Source organism: Ammospiza nelsoni, chromosome 7 (genome assembly GCF_027579445.1).
Source record: "Ammospiza nelsoni isolate bAmmNel1 chromosome 7, bAmmNel1.pri, whole genome shotgun sequence".
NCBI classification, from domain to species: Eukaryota; Metazoa; Chordata; class Aves; order Passeriformes; family Passerellidae; genus Ammospiza; species Ammospiza nelsoni.
In genome coordinates, this window is record NC_080639.1 from 35,921,312 (window position 1) to 35,946,565 (window position 25,254).

The following is a 25,254-nucleotide window of genomic DNA, read 5'->3' on the forward strand; positions in this document are numbered from 1 at the left end:
TTATCTGATAACTGTCCCCATTTGTGAAAAGTCAGGCCATGTTCATGTTGAGTTTTTTTTTTTTTTTCTTTTCCTCTCCAGAAGCCGGGATATAAACCTGAGTGTGTGGATTTGTGTGGTGCTCGCATTGAGTGGACCTCAGAGAAATCCAGCAAAAAGAATGTCTTTCAGGTAAGAGGCAAAGCATTCCACTGGTCATTTGTGTCTGGACTCTGAAGAGGTAGCCTTTATTTCCTTGGTTTTAATAACTAGATCCTGATTTAATACAGCATTTTTTCTTACCAGCAAAGGAGTGTAACACTTTATCCAGCATCGGTTTACTATTTTTCTAAGAGAAGGATTTCTGATGACTGAGTCTCCTAAACACTTGAGAACCTGTTGATTTATTGATTAATGCTCTATATTCAATTTGTTTTTAAAACTTAGTAGGTAATTGCTTTGGGTTCAGGCCTAGAATCTTGACCTGGAGGACTTCCATAAACACAACTTCTTCAAGCTGCTTATACAAGCACGGCTCCAGCGCAGTGCGGTTTCTCTGTTTATTTTCATTGCTGCTCAGGGTCCTCAGACGGTGATGACCCAGGTTCACTCCTGCAAGGGGAGGGGAGGATTTTTAAAAGCTTGCCTCTGTCAGGGCCAGCAGAGAAGGACATGTATTTCTCACAGGACTATTCTTCATTGATGGAAAATAATATTATTTAATTCCTTCGTCCAAACCCCATTGAATTGAAAGGGAGGATCAAGGCCCACAAAGATGAAAGGAGGGGAAAAGCATTACTGCAAGGTTAACATTCCAGGATCTAGGGGCTAAAATAGTTTATTGCAACATCTTCAGGTTTTGGACATAATCCAGCTCCCATGAATATTAGTAGAAAGGATTTGTTGTCTTTTTCTGTTTCACTAAATGTTGCATCAAGCCACATCAAAATATTATTCTCTGTGAGCCAAGTTGCTTCCCAGAGTTCTAGCATTAAAAATGTTTAACAATACAAGCAATAAAGTGGGGAGAGGTGCAGAAGGGAACATGTCAGGGTCAGGATCCTGTTAGTTACCAGAGAGTCCTTTGGCATCATGACCAATGAAACATGCTGGAGGAACCAACTGTGTCTGGGTCTGGGATGGAAGGAAAAAAAAGTCAATACACATAAAAAAAAACCCTAAGGGCCTCTACATGGCTTCTTAAAAGAAATCTCTCTGGGTCAGCTGAGTGTTACAGAGGCTTTTTCAAGGTTTATTTTTCTAGACATCTTTCTAAAGCACATGCAATATTTAGAAATATTCTTCTTTTCCAAGACAGCAAGACTTATGCTTCTATACCCCCCACATCTTTCAGGTTGTCTTGAGACAACACTTGGGGCTTTGTCATTTCCTAGGTATTTTTAGAATAAATATTTTGGTTTTTGCTGTCAATCTTCAGCTTTTTCACTTGGAATGTGATTAAGTATAACCTTAGCCTTCACTCCTGCAACCCCCTGAGCACTCTGACAGGTCTTCTGAGCTTCTAGGGTTTATTTCTCATTTTGCAGTAAGCAAAATTCCCGTTTGGAAACACGTTTCAGTGATTCATTTGAGCTAATACATTTCCAAAGTAAAGACAAACGAAGCTCTGTTATTGATTTACCAAACTGGTGGTGCTACGAGGGCTCTGTAATGCATTTTTCTTCTCACTTCTGTTCGTGTGAGGTGTAACTGAATCAGAATAATGTGAGAAAGGAAACTCATGCACTACTGTTTGAACCCATTAAAATGTGTCTTCATCAAGCCAATAAGTGAGTGGGAGAGACATTAAGAAGTAGAAGCATGGGAGGAAGGACATATGTTAAGACACATTTTGAAAAGGGATGGAGCATTGTTTAGACAGAGAGCTACAAGAAGATTGTGCCAGATGGTAGGAGCGAAAGAGGAGAAGGCTTTGGCACCAGTAGTGGTGACATTTTGGGGAAGGAAGGGACTGAACCAGGCTGGTGCTACATGAGCAGATAGAGTGGGAAGGGGACTGCGGAGGGAGCGAAGATTTGTGAGATAGTCTGGAGGGAATCCAAGGCCAGTTGGAAAGCAGAGAGGTCAGTTGGTACCTGGAAACTGAATATTTCAGGAAACACTTCTGATCTACTTATTCCTCGTGGGTGGGAATAAAATTGATACTGTGTGTCTACTTATTCATAGGTTTGTTCAAATGAAAACAACTTTCTTTAATGCTTTCTTTCTTCTTTTTTTTTGCAACCTAAATATAGATGCATTGCATTGCTGTTTGATTAAATACATTAGCTGCTTAACTCTGAAGTGATCAGAAATGAGTATAATTATATCTTCAAAGCCCATCAAAACATAGTTGGTGTTTTGTTTCATTACTTTCTAATAAAACCTTCTTTTCTAATTCAGTGGTTGCTTTGTGCTAATGTGTTGTATTAGGACTAGGTTCAGAATTTTTAAATTGATTTTGCCAGGGTGCTCAATTTGAGTTCATGAATTATAGATCATAAATGGAAAAAGATCTTGAAATTTTGAGTTGAAGAAAAAGAAGGAAATCTTGGATTTAAAATCTAAGCAGATGACAGTTAATGGATAGCAGCAAGAAGATGGAGCATAGGAGTATCATAAAGAAAAACTAATTGGAAACGTGATGGATGCAGGGAGAAATAAAAGAGGGAACTGCAAGTGAATGATATTCAGGCAGGAAGATTTGGGTTTCTGGTCTTGATCATGATGCTTTCAGCAGTGTTACTCCTCTCGTTTTAATTGAGCTACTCCCTTTTTAACAGGATAAGTCTGATCTGTCTCACACTATCCAATTTGTGCATGCAATCTATTTCTGCTCTTGATGCACACATTATGTGGGGGTATTTTTTTCTCCTCAACTTTTCCTTAACAGCAACTGAAAATATGCACATCTCACAGACTATAACCTCCTGGTTTCTGTGGGATCTCAGCACCTCAGGACTGAGGTGCAGAGACACCGAGACCACCCTTGGGGGGCTCGGGAGTCCTGGAATGTTGCCAGAAGTGTCTGGTGGCTGCACTTTGATCCTACACGGGAGACGACACCTGTATGAGGATGGGAGGATTTCACTGGGGTAAATGGTGAAGGGATAAGTTAATTAGAGTGTAAAACACAGGGTTTAGGATTTCTGTACAGGGGGGTCTAGAGAAGTAAGATGGAGGAATTGGGGCGTGTCCTGTTCTTCTTCTTCTTCTTCTTCTTGGCCTCCATCTTCTGTGGTGATGTTGGCACTTTGGGATTGGTTATTACTAAAAGGGTAAAAGGTATTGGGGAAAAATGATAAATATTGTATACGTAACTTTGAGTATAAAGATAGGTGACCGCCCTGGGGGCTCGCAGTGTGCTCATGGCTGGCTGCTGAGCAGACCTCTGTCGGGCTGAGAGAAAATCTTTTAGATAAACAATTAATAAACACCGAGACCGAGAAAAGATCAGAAGCCTCTTCTTGTCCTTTGAAGCGCGGGCTGTCCAAGGCCACCCCGGGCCTTTCACAGAATCACAGAATCACAGAATTTTCAAGACTGGAAGAGACCTATAAGATCATCTAGTCCAGCCGATGTTCTAACTGTTCAGCTAGATCATGGCAGCAAGTGCCACATCCAGTCTTTTTTTAAATTCTTCAAGGGATGATGCCTCTACCACCTCACTGGGTAAATGATTCCAGTTTCTGACCACTCTTTCTGTGAAGTATTTCCTTCTTACTTCTAACTTACATCTAGCTTGACGCAACTTGAGACTGTGTCCTCTTGTTCTATCCGTTGTCGCCCGGAGAAAGAGGCCGACCCCCAGCTCACTACAGCCACCCTTCAGGAAGTTGTAGAGAGTGATGAGGTCACCCCTTAGTCTCCTTTTCTCCAGGCTGAACAACCCCAGCTCCCTCAGTCGCTCTTCATATGGCTTGTGTTCCAAGCCCCTTATTAGTCTCGTTGCTCTCCTCTGGACACGCTCAAGTAACTCAACGTCCCTCTTAAAGTGAGGGGCCCAGAACTGGATACAGTACTCCAAGTGAGGCCTCACCAGTGCCGAGTACAGGGGAAGAATGACCTCTCTGTTCCTGCTGGCCATACCATTTCTGATACTGGCCAGGATGGCATTGGCCCTCTTGGCTACCTGGGCACACTGCTGGCTCATATTCAATCGACTGTCAACCAGCACCCCCAGGTCCCTTTCCAGGTCACCTAAACAGCCGAGAAACCGACAGGTTTTCTTTCATTTATTTTATTGGTGGTGTAGCTGGCACCAAGGAGAAGACCAGGTTAGAAGCAGCTTCCCATGGTGTGGGGTGAGGTAGCAGCTTGCAGTGAGAGAGACATGGTACTGTTTGTTCGTGCTGGCTGAGTGATGTGATGTGATGCACTAGGTCTTCATCGGAGGAGTGCTGAATAAAAGAAGATTTATGTTCAAATCACATGCTTTAAATATTTCTGCTAAGTGCTAGTTTGCTCTTTGGTGTTTAGCCTGAAATTTAAAGCACTGAGGATTAAAAGGATTACAACATAATCTTAAATAATCCTAAGTGTCATTTACAGAGAGATGGTTTTAATAACTAAATAAAACCATGTTAAGGGATGGCAGTGTTGTCAGTCAGCAACTGGAACAGAAACAGTGCCTGTGTCACTTTGTTGTTCTCCTCTTGCCTTTTTTTGGCTTAGTTTGATATTGGGTAGGTGTGTTTTGATGTGAGTTATCAAAAAAAGAAAATAACTTAATGGGCTGCTTTACAGTCAGTGTTGATACGGTGTTTGAAACACCAGTAACTAGGCTAATTTGCAGATTTTTTTTTCCAATATTCCACATTTCCTACTTTTAGTAAACTTTTCAACTGGGTCTTATTCTTCCCCCTGTTTTACTCAACCTCTACTCTAAGCCAAACAGCCATTTAATTTGAAATTCAGCCCAGACTCCATGGAAGATGTGCTCTTGACCTCTGGATTTTTAATTCTGGGGGTTCATTAGCACAAAGTCCTGTGGTTGTACACTATTTCCTTGAAGAGGTTTTGGGAGATTTCTCTCAGATAATTCAAAAAAGAAAAGGAAAAATAGGAGAGAGGTGAAAGGCACAAAAAAGGTCACGAGCAGCATATTTATGAATCGATGAAGCTGCTTTGTTCTCTTAATGGCACCATTCATTTAAATAACAGGCGTTTTTTGGTTTCTTTAGTCATAATTTTACCCTGTTCACCGAGTTCACTCTTAGGAAGGTTTCATATGAGGAATTTCTGGAGCTCTATGGCTGGGCTCTTGCCACAGATGTGGTGTGATACCGTTTTTTGTTGCAATGCACCGCAGCTGTAAGGGGTCACTCAATCCTACACAACTAAGAAGTGTATTTTACAAATAGAGAAAGCTGCGTAAAACCTACAGTATTCCACCAGCGAGACAGCTGAAAGTACAACTGCACCTATGTGTAATATGAAAGAATTTATCTTGCAGCTGTTTCATATATAATAACATTTATGGCGCTGATCCGGGGTAACTCCCTTGTCCTTGAGGCTCTCCAGCTTTGTCCAAGCGAGTAATCTGAATGATAAGCTATTTTGTTCTACATACTATAGGATCAGGATAGTGTCTGGATGCCTCCCAGGAATGGTTTAAGTCCCTGCTTTTTGCCATGGGAGGGATCATTTTTATTTCAACAATCTCTCTAGAGGAAGTGCTGAGAGCACGACGTGGAGGGGCTTGGGCTGGGATTGGTATTTGGGTTTCTTTGTGTGTTTGTGAACATAAATGCTGCACAGAGGAGGGAAATCTAAAAAAGCCACCTTGCAGGCTTGTGGTGGTCCTTATCAGCAGCTGTTTGTTCCCACCCAAAATCTATCCCAGAGTTAGTCCCATTTCCTGAGCCTGAGAGGGCTCTTGCTTTCAGCTCCGAATTGTGCAGGTGCCTTTGCTGGATTTAAATCTGCTTTGCATTTGATGGACCTCTTGTGATCTCAAAACACCATTTTGTCCACTTCTGGACCTCACTGCCGTGGCTGGGGTTTTATTTCTATCCCAAAGACCTGAATATGTTGTTGCCTTATTAAAAGACTTGGCCACATCACACAGTCATTAGGTGGTATCAGAAAGAGGGTTTTAGAAAACCGCAAAACCAAGAAATGGTCTTCATCTTCAAAAGAAGTGTGGGACCTCCACTGTGAGCACCTGGAGTTCCAGGACAAATGGAAATTGTTTCCCACTGCCAGAGGGCAGGTTTAGATGGGATATTGGGAAAGAATTCTTCCCTGTGAGGGCGGGAAGGCCCTGGCACAGGGTGCTCAGGAAAGCTGTGGCTACTCCATCCCAAAAAGTGTCCAAGGCCAGGTTGGATGGGACTTGGAGTGGGAGATGTCCCTGCCCATGGAAGGAGACCAGATAAGGTCCCTTCCAATCCAAACCATTCTCTAATTTTATATAAGTACTCTTTTTATTGTTGAAAGTGGGAGATCTTGAACACAGCGATGTGGAGCAGCCTCCCAGTTGTGTTTCTGGTTCTCTCTTCTAACTGGCCTGTTCATGACCTTACTGGCAAAGCACCTGCCAAAATATTCAGTAAAACCAGTGATCAGTATTCAGTAATCAGTGAATGCAGATAATCTTCTGACTTCTCAACATGTCTACTATTTTCTTGTAACCTAAACCAGACAAAACTCATTAATGTTTTTTTCCGTGTATTTAGTTGTTCTTTTCTTCCTTCATTTTGAACATCTTGTAAGTTTTAATGTATTTTTGGTGATCAAAACAGAAAAGTAAGAGTGATAGTACATAATGAAAGAGGAAAACCAGCCTTGATTGTGAAGAAAGCTTTGCAGGAAATAGAAAATTGCACATAACATGCATTTTAAACTTTATAAAATTAAGAAGTCACTTTGGCTTCTAAAGACTTTAATATGATATTTTAAGGTGATGATGAGGATAGACCTTCACCAATCCTTGGAATTTTTAGTTTTTTGTTATTTATTTTTTATGTGTGAAAAAGGCAGATTTAACTGTAACCACTTCAGCTGTGTTGACAGTAGCTGATCTTGGGACCCAAGGAGGTGTTGAGGTGTCCCTGGTTAGTGAAGAGCACAGCAGGCAGAAAAATCAGCTGAGAAAGGAAAAGATCCTTTTCTAATTGAGAATAAGCAAGAGCCTGGTAACTGGAGCACTCTGGACTATACAGTTCTACCCTTGTTTCAGAAATGTTGGGTGAGAAATGGTCAGGCTTTTCTCACCAGTGTCTCTCTTTTCAATCTGATTTTGCTCATGTAAGCCCAAAGAGAACATATAGAAAATGAACTGGAATTCAGATTGCTCAGTAATGGATGCAGAAAATTCTTGATGTGATTTGTGTTCTAAGGAATATCAGGTAATAAAGACAGTTTCCCCTCCTAAAAAAAGTGACAGAAAGAGTGATACAAGCGAAGATTTACACAAGGACAGGAACATAAAAACTGTAAGGGCTTTGGCTTCATTTGCATAGCAAACCTTAACAAAAATGAAAAAAGCTTTTATATAACATATACAAAAATACTTAAATATTTTGATATTTCAATGTTCTAGCTATAATCAATTTGGAAATAGAGAAGCAATAAACAGGAGGGCATTCAACTGACAGCACTGTGCATTTAAAAAGTTTGGGAAACTGAGTCTTCAACCTCTGTAATGGAATTTCAAGGAACAGCAACTTTATTCATAAAAAGGAAAAACCAAGCAGTTAAGTTAGAGGTGCCACAAAATTATAGTTAATCTATTTCTCTCCCTTGCTGAGTCTGCTTTGGGGTAAAACAAACCCCTCAGTTATGTCAAAAAGGCCTTGTGTATTTTGTGGCTACAGAATCAGAAAGCTTGTGTTTTGTTGTTATTATTATTGAAAGAAAAAATCCTAATTACCACTTTTTTAAATTATGTGAAAAAGTCGTTACTTTTCAGCAATAGTGAGTTCCACTCCTGATTAGCAATATTTTGTTATAGTTGTCTTCATGAAATAGGATTCAAAATTCTCAAAAAAGCTTTGGTTGATTTGTAGATATGTCAGTGTGTAAATATGATCTTACCTGGGCAGGTACTTTTTTTTTTTTTTCTGATAATTGTCCTAAAAAAAATTCAGGAAAAAAAAAATCTTTTGAAAAGTGTAACTTTTATATGTATATAATATATGTGTGTGTATATATATATATATATAATATTAAAAACTTTTATATATGTATTTATATATAACATATTTTTATATTTATATATAACATATATATTTATATATAAAATATTTATATATTTATATATTATATAAAAATAGCTTTTATATATATATATAACAACATATAGAAGTCTTGGAAAGGCTTGAAAGCCTGGAGCAGAAGCTGCCCTGAGCAGGGTTCTGTGTTACTGCTGCTGTGGCATTGCACATCACCTCTGTGTGGCACCCACTGCAGGCCATGGTCTCCCTAAAAGCTGCAGAACTCCAAAATCCAATTGAAAATCCAGCCTAAATTTTCCATGAAACCAGGCTGATTTTAAAAACTCACGATCTGCATTCCCCTAATCTGACATTATGTGTTGTAGAAGTCTGTCTGCTGGAAGTGATGTTTGGAATAGCTCACTGTGCTTTTTAAGAGCCCATCTCTTGGCAAACCCAAGTGCTGGCACGTGAGTGCCTGTGATAGGTACGAGTGCCTGTGTGTGCTCATACACATGTGCTTCTCAAGGAATTATCTGAATCACTTAGCCCGTGACAGCCACGCTTGCAGCTTTCACCAGTGCAGATGTTATTTGTCCATCAGGAAAGAAAATATTTATTTCGAGCCACAGGCATTTTCTGTGCTGCAGGAATAAAACGTAGCAGCAGTTAATGCTTAATGTGCGTGTGACATAATTTTGTCAGGGACAGAAGCACGGCTGAGCACAAGGAGCTGGACAGATCTGTGAGAGCAGAGGAAGCACCTTGTGCCTTGGAAAACGAGAAAGCAACCCGGGCAGCCTGACAGAGGAGCAGCTTATTTTTTCCCATTGTTTTTTTTTTTTTTAAATTTATTTTTTGGCCGAATTCACAGAAGGTTGTGCAGTTGTGGAGGGGAGGAGGGGGCTCCAGCGATGTTATTTTGTTTTGCAGCTGAAGGAGCGAGCGAGCGGCGCTTTGCAGCTCCCGCATGCGAAATGGGGCTGCAGCCTCTGCTGCATTATTCATAAACATATTGCTGCCATCTCGTGGGCAGCGCACGGGCGGGCAGGGATGCAGGCAGTGGAAGGTGGGCAGGGATGCAGGCAGTGGAAGTGGGGAGGGATGCAAGCACTGGAAGTGGGCAGTGGATGTGGGCAGGGATGTGAACAGTGATAAGAGCAGTGGATGTGGACAGTGGAAATGTCCACCAGATAAGACAGTGGATGAGGGCAGGGTTGCAGGCAGGGATCTGAACAGTGGATGTGGATGTGGGCAGGGATGGGGGCAGGGGAATACAGGCAGTGGAAGTGGAGAAGGATGCAAGCAGTGGAAGTGGGCAGTGGATGTGGGCAGAAATGCAGAGAGGGAAGGCAGGCAGGGATGTGGGCAGGAATGCAGGCAGGGATGTGAACAGTGGTGTGGGCAGTGGATATGGGCAGGGATGTGGGCAGCGATGAGGGTAGCGGATGTGGACAGGGAAGGTGGGCAGGGATGCAGACAGCGATGTGAACAGTGGTGCAGGCAGGGATGCGGGCAGGCGATACAGGCAGTGGAAGAGGGAGGGATATGGGCACTGGAAGTGGGCAGTGAATGTGGGCAGAAATGCAGAGAGGGAAGACGGGCATGGATGTGGGCAGGAATGCAGGCAGGGATGTGAACAGTGGTGTGGGCAGTGGAAGTGGGGAGGGATAAGGGCACTGGAAGTGGGCAGTGGATGTGGGCAGGAATGCAGACAGATAAGAGGTAAGGTGGGCAGGGATGTGAACAGTGGTGAGGGCAGTGGATGTGGACAGAGAAGGGGGCAGGGATGTGGGCAGGGGAATACAGGCAGTGGAAGTGGGGAAGGATGCAAGAAGTGGAAGTGGGCAGTGGATGTGGGCAGGAATGCAGACAGGGAAGGTGGGCAGGGATGTGAACAGCAGTGAGGGCAGTGGATGTGGGCAGGAATGCAGACAGGGAAGGTGGGCACAGATGTGGACAGGGATGCAGGCAGGGATGTGAACAGTGGTGTGGGCTGTGGAAGCAGGCAGTGGAAGTGGGCAGGGATAAGGGCACTGGAAGTGGGCACAGGAATGCAGAAAGGGAAGGTGGACAGCAATGCGGGCAGTGGATGTGGACAGGGAAGGTGGGCAAGGATTCAGGCAGGGATGTGAACAGGCAGTGGTGCGGGCGGGAGGATGGACAGGGATGAGGGCAGGGGATGCAGGCAGTGGAAGTGGGCAGAGATAAGGGCAGTGGAAGTGGGCAGGGATGTGAAGAGCAGCGAGGGCAGTGGATGAGGGCATGGGATGCAGGCAGGGATGTGAACCGCAGTGAGGGAACTGGATGTGAGCAGTGGAAGCGGGCAATGGATGAGGGCAGGGATGCAGCCAGGGCTGCCCAGTCTGTGCCCGGTGCCCTCCAGACTCTCCCCACCAACTCCTCCTGCAGGGCGCACTGAGCATTTTAAAAACAGCCAAAATCGGTGCCTGGTTGAATAACTCAGACCAATCGCTGCTCTAGAGGAAGGTGTCCCTGCCCAGGGCACAGGGATTGGAACAGGTGACCTTTCCCTTTCAACAAACTATTCTGCAATTAACATTCATTTAACTGAACCAACCAATTTTTTTTTTTTTTTTAATAATATCCCCATAGACCTGTGTTCTCTAAATTATTCCTTAGGTAGTAAATTTATGTTTTAAAATACTGATTCTCTTCTGATCAGCTGGTAGGGAAAAGGTAAATGGCTTCACAAGGATGAGGTGGTTCCAGATAAAGCATGTAATGAGAATTATGGCTACAGATAGTCAGTAGGGTGAACTTGATAAAGCACCTCTGATGTGAGTGTGGCCCTTGGTGCTGTGTTTTGTGCAATTATGACTGGGGAAAACGATATTTTCTGGCCATCAACAGCTGAAAGAAAAATGTAAGAAATGCAAAAGAAGACTGGGTTTCTTGATTCTTTAGCATTTTAAGGTTTAGTGCTTCTCCTAATGGAAAACAGTTAAATTAATTCAAGAGCATTATGATTCTTCATGTTTTTTTTTTTTTTTTTTATTTTAATGTAAGCTAATATGGAAAAAAAAAAAATATCTTGTTAGGTGCCCAAACATTCCCTTAATTTATCAAACTCTTGGGGAAAAAAAGAAAGAGAAAAACGAATCCTAAATGAACTCACTCAGAGATAATCAAATCTGACTTGTTTACATGTTTGGTGCTGGTATTTCTGTGTTCAGCCACTACATTTTTTAAAATCTTGGCGAAGCCACTTGACTCCATTTTTTTGCGTTCCTCTTTAATGGCTGAGGCAGATATTTGGAATTGGCTGGGCATGGGGAGCCTTGGCTGTCCTCTCTCTGAATGTGTGTGCAGAGGGATGCCAGAGGAGAGGTTTGGGATTCACGTTTTTTGTGTAGGAGTGATTTCTTTGCAGACAGGATGTTTTTTTGGATGCTTGAAGGTGTTACAGGGACAGTGAGAAGCAATTTAAATGCAAAGGGAAAACTGCAGGCAGTGACCTGCCCTCTCTTTTAGATACAACACCTCTGGTTTTCAGCTGAGCAGGAATTCCTAAACTGTGATTCATGGGCCACTAATGGGATGGGGAGGCTTTTGTGAAATGGTAATAATGCAAGACCAGGCTGCCTGAGAAGACATTTAAGGTGGTTCCCAGATGAAAGGAAAACCCACAAGAACGTTTTCCACCAGGGACCCTGACTTCTCAAACCTCCTCCTCGAGTTTATTGATTTTGAGGATGCGCCTGCAATTGGTCCCGGTTAGAGACTATTTTATACGGATTATGGGAGTTGTGGAAAATTTGAGATTGAGTTCAAGAGCTGGATTTCTTGAATTCGGAAGGTTTTTTACCGTTGGGACGTTTTATTGGAGTTTTTAGTTGGTGTTGTATTTTGTAAAAAATTATATTATTTTTAATTTTTATTTTTATTTTCATAACCTCTGCTCTGATTTGGGGTAAAAAAAAAAAATCCTAGGAATTTCAGCCACTACATCTGCAATTGCATCTGTAAAACACAGGGATCCAAGAAGTTTAGCAAACATTTTCTTTGGCAGACAAAGTTGCAAGGAGAGGATGTGGTTTGTTTACAATTTAATTTAGAAATAGTCTATCAAAGTTAAATTATCAGACAACTTTAACACTTAAAATCCACAGCAATTCAGTCACACCCCCATTTTTTTTGTCCTCATGATAGTCTTGATTGCTACAAATACATTATTATTTTGAATTTTAATATACTTAAAACCTGGAATGTGTTTAGTCTCCCTCAAGTCAGAGTTTGCAGGTAAATTGTCACAGATTGAGCTTTAAACTAATTTTTTCTGTAGGCAAAGTGTGCATTTGTATATGTGAATATTTACATGAGAGCACATTTTAATTTGGTAAAATGGGAGCCAATTACTGTGATTCTCTTAAGTAATAGAATAATTATTATTATTTTCTATTATTTGTACATAGTCATCACTAGGTGGAGGCATACTTTACATATTCTATTGAACATGTCATCTGTTATGGACTGGGATGAATTGCACTGATACTGCAGAGTTAAGTGAATGATCCCATTTTTACCCTGAACTCTTGAAATAACCTGTTACCACCCATGCCCAGCTCTCAGGCAGACTGAGCAGAATTGAGTTTCAACCACTGAAAAACAATTAAAAATGGGTAATTTTTAATCACGTGCCGCCAGAAATGCCTTGAATTAATTCAGGAAAATTGTTAATGTGTGGTGAAGTTAAAAGGAGAAAAGAAAGCAGTGGCCACGGAGCAAGAGGTTGAGAGGACAAACATCTGTTTCTTTCAATACTTCATCCTGCAGTACTGAAATCAATATGCAGTGGATTGGCTGGTGTTTTTTATTCTCATTTTAGTTGTGGTGGCAAAGTCCATTCCCAGCCCATCCATCTCTTCCTTGTGGGGCTGCCTGTTACACACTGGGCACGTTGGATTTTGGCTGAGGGTCACAAGAACTCCTCTGCTGATGTTAATGCACCAATTCCACCCAAACCCTCCTGATTTACACTGGGGGTAGAACATGCACATCTGTGCGGGTGCAAATGGTGCCATGATGATGCTGCTTTCCTCCTTTCGCTTTATGAGCTGGTGGGGCTGGGTCTGTGTGAGGTGTCCTTGGCTGGCACAGCCCAAGCTCTCTCTGAGAGGACACAAAAGGAAATGTTTGGGTGTGAATGTGGGAGTCTGAGAGAAGAATTGTGTTTCTCCATACTGGGAATACTGTTTTATGACTCTGCGTCTTCTAATATCCTCTGACTTTTACTGTTGGAGAAAGAAGAGTGATGGTGCATAGATTAGAAAGAAAAAATACACTTTATTCAGAAAATAATCCCCTTTTTTTGACGGTATAAAACACATTGTCTTCTATAAATGCTGAGAAAAGTGGGATGAATCCATTTTTACATCGTTGCCATTTCAATGTATTTCAGGGAATGGAGTCGGGGTTGTTGAGGGAGCTGTTCCTGAACTTTGCAGCTTTTCCTGCACCCCCAAACTGTCACAATGGCCATTGCTGTGACTCCCAAATTTGTCACCTCACTTGGGATGCTCTGCCCCTGATGGGCCTGAGCTCCTCCTTCCCCTGGGACCGAGTCCCTGGAAACAGACCCTTGCATGAAGTGTAACATAGAGAGGTTTAAAAACACTGTAATACACCTGAAATATGCCCCCCTTGTGTTTGGTTTGTTGCTTTTTTTTTCCCCTGTATATTATTCTTCTTTTTTTTTTTTTTAATGATTTGGAATCACACTTTTAATAATTATATTCACAATCTAAAAATGAAATAAACATTGTGCTTAGTGCTCGAGGAATTGCCAACCAGCACTCAGGAAAGTATGTCCAGCAATTTATCAGCGTGTAGAAAATAATTATAGCAATATTTTGAAATGCATTGGTTGTGGTTTTGTTTTGATTTATAGAATGTAAATAATCAGTTTTGGTTCTTCTGTTTCAAATGACTTTTTTTTGAAGTGAATCTTTTGAATAAGAGTCCCTCAAACCAAGCTGTTACTCCTGGGAAATTCTGTAGTGGTATGTTACTGGCATTTGAAAAATGCACACCTTCTGAGAAAAAACAGGAAAATTCTGTCAGACAGACTGATGGGAATTCCCAAGTTTGGAAATGCAAGTTCTGTTGGAAAACAATGGCAGCACAATTCAGCTAGGGCTGCAGTTGGAGTGAAAAGGAACATGTTTTCACCATTGCATACATTTTTCTTCTTTTCCTTCCTTTTTTTTTTTTTTTTTTTTTTTTTTTTTTTTTTGTGTTTTGTTTTGTTTGGATTTTTTTTTTGTTGACGTTCTGGAAACAAATATTCTACACGATCAGCTAAAAAGTGCAAAGTAAGGAAAGAGAGAGAGTAATGTGTGTTGGAACATAACATAGGCTTTACCCATGTAGAAAAGTGTGAAGAAATATGGTAAAATTGAATGTAAACAAAGAAAAGGGGAAAATGAATGTGGGAGTGAAGAACTGTGTGCAGGCAGTGGGAAGAATGTAATCCAATAGCAGAGATCAAAGGAAGGGAAGCCAGTTTTTTCAGATATTCCATAATAACTCCAATGCAGCAAGGTAAAGGATCCGAACAAAGGGTCGAAACACCACGAACGGGGGAGAGGAGGAAACATTGCACGCGGCGAGGGGCGCGCAATTCATTGTCATTATTTTTGTTTAGGACCGATTATCCTCTCCCATCTCTCCTGGCATTTCTGGACTCTTTCACAATTACCAGCGCTGCTTTCCTCTCCCTCTCGCGCGCACACGCGCTCCGTCTCGCTCCCCCTCGCAGGCAACACTTCTCCTCTCGCGCAGATTTGAGGGGGTAGGAGCATCTCAGGGGTTCTTTGCAAGATGCTCGTTTCCCACTGCAGACTGTGGCATTGCCAGGGCTCTTCAGGGGACTCTCTGCCAGCTCTCCTGAAAAGCTTGCAGAGGAGTGGGAGAAGGATTTGCATGCTGCCCAAGCAGGGCCAGATTTGAACCCCCCTCTCCGCTGAGTAGTTTGTGACTGAGTAAATGATGACACCCAAATCCCTGCAGCTTCTGCACTGGACTGGGTGCTGTGCTGTGCCAAGCTATGGGGGTCTGTCCCTTATTTCTTTTCCCTAACATGCTCCTTTTTAATAATTCAAAGAGATTTCTTTTCACCTGCATCCCCCCTGCTTCTAATTTTACCTTTCTCTGCTCTTGTTTTCTTTTTCCTTCCCCTTTATTTGTATTTTAATAACATATTTTAAGCCTTTTTTTTTTTCCTCCTGTTCTCAATGTGATGACAGTGTATCCTGATGGAAAGATAATAATGCCCAAGGAGGTTTTCTTTTATGAATTCTGCTGGTGTTACTTTCACATGCACAAATATATCATCTTGATTTCTAGCTCTGGGTCATTTCATTGCTCTTGTATGTCTTGCTACGAGATGTTTCCTGTAATTAAAAGATTAGGTTAAATAGATTATTTGTGCTGCCCTGTCTACATAAATGTTCTGTTTCTCTGCCTCTAGATACTGGCTTTTGTGTTTTAAGGCAATGTTGTGTACACGGAGTTGCATCATGTCTCCTTTGTCTTTAAGCTGCTGATTTATTGGTGAGAGAAGCAATCAAACAAGACATTTAGTGCCATGGCCTCGTAGGGTCAGTGAATTAACAGGTGCCAATAAGTTCTAAGGAAGTGTTTTAATCGTTTCTAAAGTATTTAATTAATGGACTTTCTTAGAGGCGTGGTGACAGAGCAGACTTAAGGCTGGTAAATATTTAATGCTTGTATCTAGGGAACTTTTTCTCCCTTTCATGTAATTTGAGGTGTTTATTAATGGAAGACAAAACCTAAATTGTTGTGTAGCATGCAATCAATGCTAAGCTGCTATTAGATTGTCCAGGGTTTGGATACCTATCAGGAATTAATCTGCATGTGCTGTGATATTCTGCATTTAGAGCTGGTTTTGTTTAGAGGGGATTTGGGAACTGGGTTTCTCTGACAGATCTGGATATCTGTGCATTGGGTATCTATGTTAATACTTATGGGCTGCTTCAGGTAGCCACTATGAGCAAAATTTATTGAATATTTAGTGTGTGCATGGCTGTTTGCTTAGGCTGTCATGGTTTCAGCAACTTCCACTTGCTAGTAGGGTGGTAGTAGAAAAGAGACTCCAGGTCCCAATATCTTTGTTGCTCAAAAAACTTTATTTAAACCATGACTCCAGAAATGTTGTAATTATGCTTAAATGTTTGATAGTATTTTTTACTTAAAATAATTTGGTTTTTTTCACTTTTGAGAAACATTTTCCTACTTGTTACTTTCCTAAGTTTTCATTCCTTTCACTCTTCAAAAAAAAAAAAAATCAGCTTTGTGAAGCTACATTTGATGGCATATAATTCATCTTGCTCTTGAATTCTCTTTGTTCTGTTCCTATGAAAATAAAAAAAATCCTTTTTTTTTTTTTTCCTTAATATCCCTACCTCAAGGAAGAAAGTTTGTGGTACAGCAAGTGTGGCTCCATTAATTAAAGACCCTTTCCTTGCTTTCCCTTGCTGGTCTGAGCTTTGTTAAGTCACGCTTTGCGGTTTGCTGTGGCAAACAGGCAAGCAGAGTCTGTGGAAGGAATTGATTCCATCTCTTGTTGCAGTCCAGCAGAGCTCTGATCCGCAATGCTCCAGCACACCAGGCTGTTCCAGACACCTTTTGCCATTGTTGGTGCAGCAGCAGGCTGGTTGTTGGGCTGTAAGAGTTAATTTTGTCCTGTCAGGAGGGGGAAGTTGTGCTGTTGCAGGATGGGGGACACGGCACTGACCAGCAGCGCTCTCACTGGTGACAGTGCCTATGAGCTGCTCAGCTCTGCTGATCATTTCTAATTATGATGGCACACTGCTGGAGTGACAAAAAAGCATTTATGTAGTGCCCAGGACTCTTGACTTCGCAGAAAATGTAATTAAGAACATTGTGATTTAGTGACAACATTGTTTTGTAATCCCTGAGCTATTAATGGGGAAAAGATGGAAAAGATGTGGTGCCTGTAGCACCTGAGGAGGGAACAGGAAGGTTCCTTAGAAGTGGCTGATCCTGAGAGAGTCACAAAAACAACTTCTGGAGGTGTCTCTTGTGTTGTCTAGAAGTTTGAACACACAGACCTATGGAAACGATGTCATTCAAGGGGCAAAATATTTATGATGAAAAAGAAATTACTCTTATCAGAATTCAGCTAATATGTGCTATATACTACTTACATGGCATATTCTATTCCATAGTGCACTTTTTTCCTTCTCTCATTTTTTAAACCCTTACTTTTACCCACTTTTCCTCTGTGTCTTTATTAATGTAATTGCTATTTGAAAGCCTTTTATTTGGCATATATGATGTGTCCATTTGTTAGGGCCAGGTTTGAAGTCATCCACATTTTCTTTCCAGCTCCGTAGCATGTAGAGAAGGATTTGCTTATAATCAGTCAAGGCAAAATAATTGGGAATAGGAATAATAATGATAATACAGCAATGGGGCAAAAATAATTGGAAACAGGAATAATATAAAGTAGCAATGGCCAATGTATTTGTGTCAGCTCGCCTGCAGTGGTTTTGGTTTTCCACTTGACTCAGTGAACGTGTGCATGGCACATGGGGGGAAGCAGGCATCTCTGTGAGTCTGATGTGTGCAAACCTGGAAATGCAGATATCACAAAGGTTGATTTGATCTGCCTGTGTAATTAAAAGTACACATCTGCCTCTCGGAAAATGCAGCTCCCTCCTTGGGTTCTTGGTTTTAGGCTTTCAGAGACAACTGTGCCAATCTGAGCAAGTCGAACAGTAACTTCGTTTGGACAAACTCTCACTCTGCTACTTTTTGTTCATAAATGCAGTTAACAAGTTCTTTTGTACTTCTTTGAGTGTTAATTGATGTAAACAAAGTCTGCATTTTATCTAATCCCACTGAAGCTTGTTAAAATTAGAGATGTGCCAAATTATTCCAAAGCAGGTTGTAAAGTAAGTGAACCATTAGATCCACTGGCTCACAAATGGCGTAGACAATGTGTGCTCTGTTTGCTTCTTTTTCAGGGACTGTTTATGTCAGAACTTTCAAATCACAGGGTTTTTTTGCATTTCTTAACATTGTGTTTAGTTAATCTGGATGGCAGAAATATAGCTCAAGCAGCAGGGCTGAGCGTGCCTAAAGCTATTCCTAGAAAAGTCCATATATACACTCCTAATTGAGCATACCTAGCAATCAGCTCTGCTAATTTCTATATCCAGCATTCTCTTTCTCACAGGCACGTCCATTTGTTAGCATCTTCCCTCTGCAGGACTGTGATTTGCAAAATTGGTTCTTGCCCAATGTGTTATTTCAGAGGTGGTGATCCAACACACAGGGCTCTGTGCTGACCTCAGCTAAGCCTTCAGGGTACAGGGTGAGCACTGAGCATCGTTTCTATGGAAAAATTAGTGGGATTGGTACAACTGCATGGAACTGATGGCCCTTCTGTCTTTGATGGTAACTAGGCTGTCCTCACCAGAGGCTGCACTCAAAATCTGGTTGTTCAGGGCTGCTGTGATTCTGCTCCTCTCCACACCCCCATCTGCTCCTTTGCCTTTTGGAAAATTATTATTTTCCATCTCCTGCCTCCTCTCCAGATTCAAGGTGTCTGATATGCTGTGCTAGTACAGGACAATGCCCTGGGCTGCTGTGCCTGCACTATGAGCACAAAAATCTGCACTCCTGCTCCAGTCCTCATCCCTTTTTGACTCAATACCCTCTGGGTTCTCTCAAGTCTTCTGACACTTAACCATGAAGACAAGTTCAACATCTCCTCTAAGTCTTCTAAAGCTGGCTGGGATGTCTCCCCACTAAGACTTTCCCTTCAGGGTCCTACTGATGGAGGCAATGGGTTTGTTCCATACATAATTTAAGATGTATGACTGGGGCTTTGTGTTAATAGGAGTAATAAAACCTTATAAAACAGCAAAAAAGGACCTCTCTGCCTTGTTTTTAAGTGTTGCTTCAAGTTGGAAGTGATCACCAGGGATCAGTATCCTACAACTGCATATTTTACAGCACCTCATGGCAATTATTCCCACCAGAAGTTTGATTCTTAACTGATAAATTGTGATATTGTGTTTATGCAGCAGGAACATTCACTGCTGCCCTCAAGGTGAAGGAGAGCAAATCTATAGAGAAAGTGGCTAGTGCTGGGATTTTCCTGGGCTTTGGGAACTGGCTAGAAGAGCTGATGTACCCAATTAGGAACCAGATCCATAACCAGATCGCTTACTGACCTGGTTAGCAGTTTTTATTTTTGCTTAATCACCAGCATTTTTTTTTTAAACAAAAATGTCTTGTGGACAATTCTCTCAGGTAAAGCTGGGATAATCTGGTGAAGCATGTCAGAAAAGACAGATCTCAAAGATCAGTATATATAGATGTTAACTTTCATAATTCTCTGGTTTTTTCTAGCTGCCAGCACCATAGTATCTAATCTTTCTAGCAAACAGGTGGCTCTTGCAGCATGCTTTACAATCAGTCAGACTTTGCCTCAGCCTAATTTGCTTAATCATATTAATTAATTACTTTTGTAAATGTCAGAAAAGTTCAGCAGACATTTTACTTTTTAAAAAGATTTTTTGAAGATCTTTCTAGTAAATATGTAACTTTGAAATATCTGCAGTATTTTTACTGAAATTGCATAGTTACTCAGATTATTCATTTCAAGTAAACTATTCAACTTTTTTTTTTTCTCAGTCTTTTCACTTAGCAAATTGACTTAGATTTCTATGAATTTATTTCCTATTTTATCTCAGTTTAATTAGGTGATGCCAATCAATTCCATCCTGTGATCTGTTCTGCTAGTTACAGTGTGGCATTTTTCCATTTAATATACCCTCTGATTGGAGAACAAAGAAAATGGTAGGTAAGCACTGTGGACTGGAAATTATTTGGGTTTTTCCCAAATGTCTTTTATTTATGTGTACCAAGATTTGTGTGCTGAAGAGTGAGGGGATTTTTTTTTTTTTTTTTCGAGTACTTGAGACTCCAGAAGTCAACTTTAAAGTAGGAGATGAAAAGGGTAACATGGCTCCTAAAGGTGGAACTCAGGTGTTGTAAGCCACCTATCTTAACCAGGGCTATTTGTTAACCAAAATGGTGACACTGTAGTCTTCATTTAATTAATAAAATAAATGACAGGTTGAGAACATTTACAGAACAATACTTGATATTTTTGTGCAGGATTTTTTTGGTTTTTTGGGGTTTTTTTTTTGTTTGTTTTTTTGGCTGTATCTGTGTTGAATGTTATGTGGTTATTTAATAAGGCTCAGAACAGAGGTCAAGGCAGAGGTGATGCTCTGAGTGACAGGTCTGAGAACCAAATTTTTGAGACTTCATAGAACTCTGCAGTCACTGAATCATAGCAGGCTTAGGTGAAATGAAGGAAAACAAATGCTCCTACCTCAAGAAGCCTTGGGGCAATCACATGAAATAAAGCCTAATTGACTAACAAATCTACAAATGGTGCTTTTCCTTACATCTGACCATGTAGTACACTTCCCATCATTTCTTTGTGCTAACACATTTTCTGGCTAATGGCATCTGATGCTTGCAGTCCCCGCTGCCACTCGGGGTGTCGGAGATGTGCTCCAGATGTGCAGTGTGGGATCGCTGTCCTGCAGCAAAGAGTCCTTCTGTTCCCATCTGTAACAGTTTTTAACTTTGAGCAGGGCAGTGATGGTTACAAAGAATTTGTAAATCCTCTTTTCTTTGGTGCCTATGAAAGCCGGAGACTTTTATGTTAAAAATAAGTAAACCTGAGAAGCTTAAAAAAAACCCCAATTTTTTGCCAATGTGGTATCTTTAGGTTAGTCATCATCTCTTAACTCGAGGTCAAGCCAACAAAAGCATTTGGTTTGTTCCTGCACCATGAGTGCTTCCAGCTTAGAACCCATCTTAAATTGTAAACCTTTGGGATTTCATTATTGTGCTGTTGTACTATTAATGCTGCTCAAGATATTTGTTTGGATGGGAACTTCTAATTTCCCAGCTATGCGTGGGGCTAGCAGACACTGTATAGAGCAAAAAGGAGCTGAACACGAGCACGAGGAGTTGTTTTAATTGCCTAGGAATTTGTCTCTCACTCTGAGATGGCTGTGTGTGGTATTTTTTTTTTTAATGAAACAAAATGAAGGTTGCACCACAACTTGGCCTTGTTGACTTTAAAGTGCACGAAATCTCACCAGCCCTTCAGTGAGCGTGGGGTACATTTAAGCAGAAGAAGGCAGATTTTGTGTGGATCTGGACCAATTGATGTTTTTTTGGCAGAAACAATAGAAAACATATTACACTGTGTTTTTATGTTTGTTTCCTCACACTGTGTGGTTTTGTCTGGTTTCTCTGCAAGCAAGGTTCAAGCTGGCGAGCCACACAGTTTCCTTTTGATTTCTTTGTTGTTCGTTTATTGGAATTTGAGATTGGAAGCAGATACAGTGGATGCAAACCCGAGCGAGCCAAAATGTTTTCAGTCTGCCTGTGCAGCCCTGCCTGAAAGCTCAAATCATTGAATTTTATACAGCAACGATATTAAGCTAATTCTTCCAACTCTTCTGGAATGTGTATTTCCATTAGGATGGATGTATTCACATAAACTAGTTATTTTAATATTCTTCTGAACTGGAATGCAATTACTCACTCAAATTAGCCTTTCAAAATATTGACTAAAGGGGTTATGACATTCTGATCCTTCATGAAGCTATGGTCAAAAATTCAAAGTTTGTCAAGATTCAAGATGCAGGCACATGAAATGGAGTATAAATGCAGGTTATGTATACTCCATCTGCAGCAATAATATTTTAAAAACTTAATCAGTATAATACTGCTTGACAGAATAGCACAAGATAAACTAATATTTTCAGTTCAATTGCATAAAGGCAGTTTAAAAATAGGCCTTACCATTTGATCATGCATTATTTTCCCTATGAAAGAACATGTGGAAACAGTAAGAAATGATAATCCAACATAAAATATACAAATGTACAAATTTTATCCAAATGCTCCAGACAAGCCAATATGGCAACCAGTATAACATTCTCTGCTTCTCACCAGCATGCTTTCAGCATCAGTTTTTAAGGGTTTTTTTAATGTTTAAATATATTTGATATATATTTAATCCACAAAAGGGTCCAGACAAAGCACTGGGGCACCAGTGCCTTCACATCTGAAGCTGTTCTTTAGCATCTGGCTCCCACCTGCCCACTTAACACAATTACTCAACATCAAACACTGTTTTGCTCATCTCCAGACTTCAAAGCCTCAAAGGAAAGTCCTCGTGCTGCTCTAAGACCCTGCCACGACCATCACTGGCACTGGTGGTGGCACTGGCACCGTCACCACATGGTGCAGGAGGGTGAGGGGGAGTGCTGAGACCCAATCTTTTTCCACCCCATATACATGTAGTGGGAAGCTCAGGATATTTTTCTTGGTTTATTTTCTTTAAGAGGACAAAAGGATATTTTTCTTGATTTATTTCCTTTGAGAGGACCCCTTGTTGTAGGTAAGAAGACCAGAGTGCTTGTTCTGGTGTCCGTCCCACTTTGTGCCCTTATCCCACCTCCTTGTCCAGGTCACTTGCTGTGAACACAGGTACTGAGCCTTACCTTTTGTTGGAATAACACCAAGATTTCCTTCCTTCTGGCTTGACACAGCTTTGCCAGTCTCCTCCCCTGGGTCTGAGTGGTGTTGAGGAGCTGTCTGGTGCAGTCAGGCTCATCCATCTCCATCTCCAGGTTGTTGTGACGTGGAGCTGCTCTCACTTGGATCCCCACTGCATGCTCACCATGTGCAACGGAATGGCCCTTCCTCAGCTTCACAGGAGCTGGGGAACACTCCTAGAAATGCACAGGTGGTCAGAGGATGGAGAGATGTTCTGTGGCCATTCTCTCTGAAGTGTATTTGCTCACATCACAGCCTGCCTCGGCACAGAATTCCTGAGCTTGAGCTCTCAATGCACAGAAGCTGTGAGATGGTGGGCACACCTGGCACACCTGCTGTGAGAACTGAGAATTAAAAACCTTTCTGAATTAGAAATCTGGCTTCCAGAAACCAGACCCAGGCTGTGAATATATGCAGAGTAAACAGGTCTCAGAGAACAGAAGCCGCAGGTAAATCATCTGGTTTGTGTTTTTTCTAGATATGCTATGCTATGGAGGTGTTACTCTTTCTTATTTTTGTAGCTTTCCATTAACTTGTGGTGATTTAGAGATATTTGGATGTTGTTTTGTAACGCAAAATGTGTAATCCTCAAAAAATATGGAAAGCAAAACTTTCCTAAAAATGTTATACTTTCCTTTCCTGCATAGATTAAAGTGTCAGGCAAATTATAAATATCAACAGTGTTTTCAGAGCAAAAATACTTTATCTAAAGGGCAGAAACAAAGAAACTGCGTGTTGGGTGCGTTAGAATGGGAGTGAATTAAGAGTCTTTTGATAGCAGTTATTCTGCTAGTCCAAATAATGACTAATTACCACGGCAATCCTTATGTTCTGTGCCATACGGACCCCACCATTCCCACTCAAAAACACTAATGGCAAATATACATTGCAAACAGATGCCATGTGCACGTATCATCTGAAAAGGCTTTTAGGAAAACAAGATTGCTGGTCTTTGGATGGAAGCAGAGCAGTTGTGCTGCAGGATGGCAGAGCACCAGTGATTCCCATGCCACAAGACACTCCCCATCTGTGCCACCACTGCAGGAGCATTGGGCATGGAGTGAGGGAGAAAAGCCTGGCTCAGGTTTGAGCACAAATCAGCCTCTCCAGGTACAGCTTTTCTGGCTGTACACACACCTGGCTCATGGAATATTACATCTGAGCAGACTGAGATGCTTCTCATGAGGTCCAAGGCTGTGTTGGTCTTCAGCTGTGGGGAACAGCTTTGGAAATCAAGCTGCTGGAGAGTTTGGGGGTCTCTCTCTGAGGTGTTGTCTGGAGAAATGGTGTTTAAGGTCTTTCCAGCCCCAGAAATCAATTTCCCTCTGCCTGTTTCAAGGCAACTTCTGCTCAGCTTGGTGTGTTGCTGGCTGGACCATGGATGTCCCTGACATCTCAGATCACCTTCAGGGAGCTCTGAATTAACAAATGAAAATTGCAGATTTGTAGTCCAGGGGTTGGTGCAGGTGCCCTGGGAATAGGGAGGAAGAGGAGAATGTTATGAATTGCTATGAGCTGGTACCCTGGTACAGCCCTGGGATGGGCAGGTGCTCTGTGGATCAAAACTCCTGCTGGGCTGCAGCTGCTGCTGTAATCCCTCCCTTCTGTCATTCCTGCAGAGGCTCAGTGCAGAGCTTTGGCTTCTGTAATGAACCACTTTAGGAGGGGAAATAGGCCTGTAGGCAACATATTTTGAACTGCAAAGGACCGTTATTTTCATTAATTTGAAAATATGGAGTTAAATTTTGGAGAGCAAGGGGCATCCATATTTTTTAAAATCCTTTGCTAGGAAAGGAGAAGGGGAAAGGAAAGAGAAAGGAAAAGAGGAAAGGAAAGAGAAAAGAGAAGAGGAAAGGAAAGGAGAGAAAAGAGGGAAAAAGAATACTTTGGCCTACAAAGGATTCCTCTGGATTTTCTCACTGCATGCTGGGTTTAACCATCATGGAACCTCACACAAAACGAATACAAATGTCTCTTTAGTCCTGATCCCAGAGATGAGGAGCCTTGGTCCACAGAGGCTCAGATAGCTGAGCCTGCTGAGGCCCTGCCCGGCTGCACACGCTGCCCCATGGCTCAGGTCAGCCTGGCAGCTCCAGGGGTGCCGGGATCCCGAGGTCCCGCGGGCACAGCCGTGCCAGGAGAATTCGAGGGGCGCGTTCGCGTTCGCTCGGCAGCCGTGCCCGGTGGCGCAGCTCTGCCGCTTGACACGTCACGAGGCAGACGTGTCAGGAGAGAATTGATATGTTTGGAAATCAATCTGGGAGCGGCTTTCAGCATTAGCAAAGTTCCTTTCTGATATTTCTGCCGTCTTGCCGTGTTGTGGGTTTAGAAGGCTTGAGTTATTCTCTTTTATAGGCATCCAATTCTAAAAAAAATCCTGAATAATATGAAACTGTGTATCCTATAAATGCTGATGAAAATACCTTCTAATAATTTTCCAATTAAT

At 41.7% G+C, this 25,254-nt stretch overlaps 1 protein-coding gene across 1 annotated transcript in view; it reads left to right on the plus strand.

The window, feature by feature from the left end:
* The window catches only part of ARHGAP15 (Rho GTPase activating protein 15), a 323,268-nt gene that overhangs the window by 58,690 nt on the left and 239,324 nt on the right, over nucleotides 1–25,254 (plus strand). Inside the window, exon 6 of the mRNA XM_059476533.1 lies at nucleotides 82–171. Within this exon, the coding sequence (XP_059332516.1) occupies nucleotides 82–171 (90 nt within the window). The remainder of the gene's footprint in view (nucleotides 1–81; nucleotides 172–25,254) is intronic.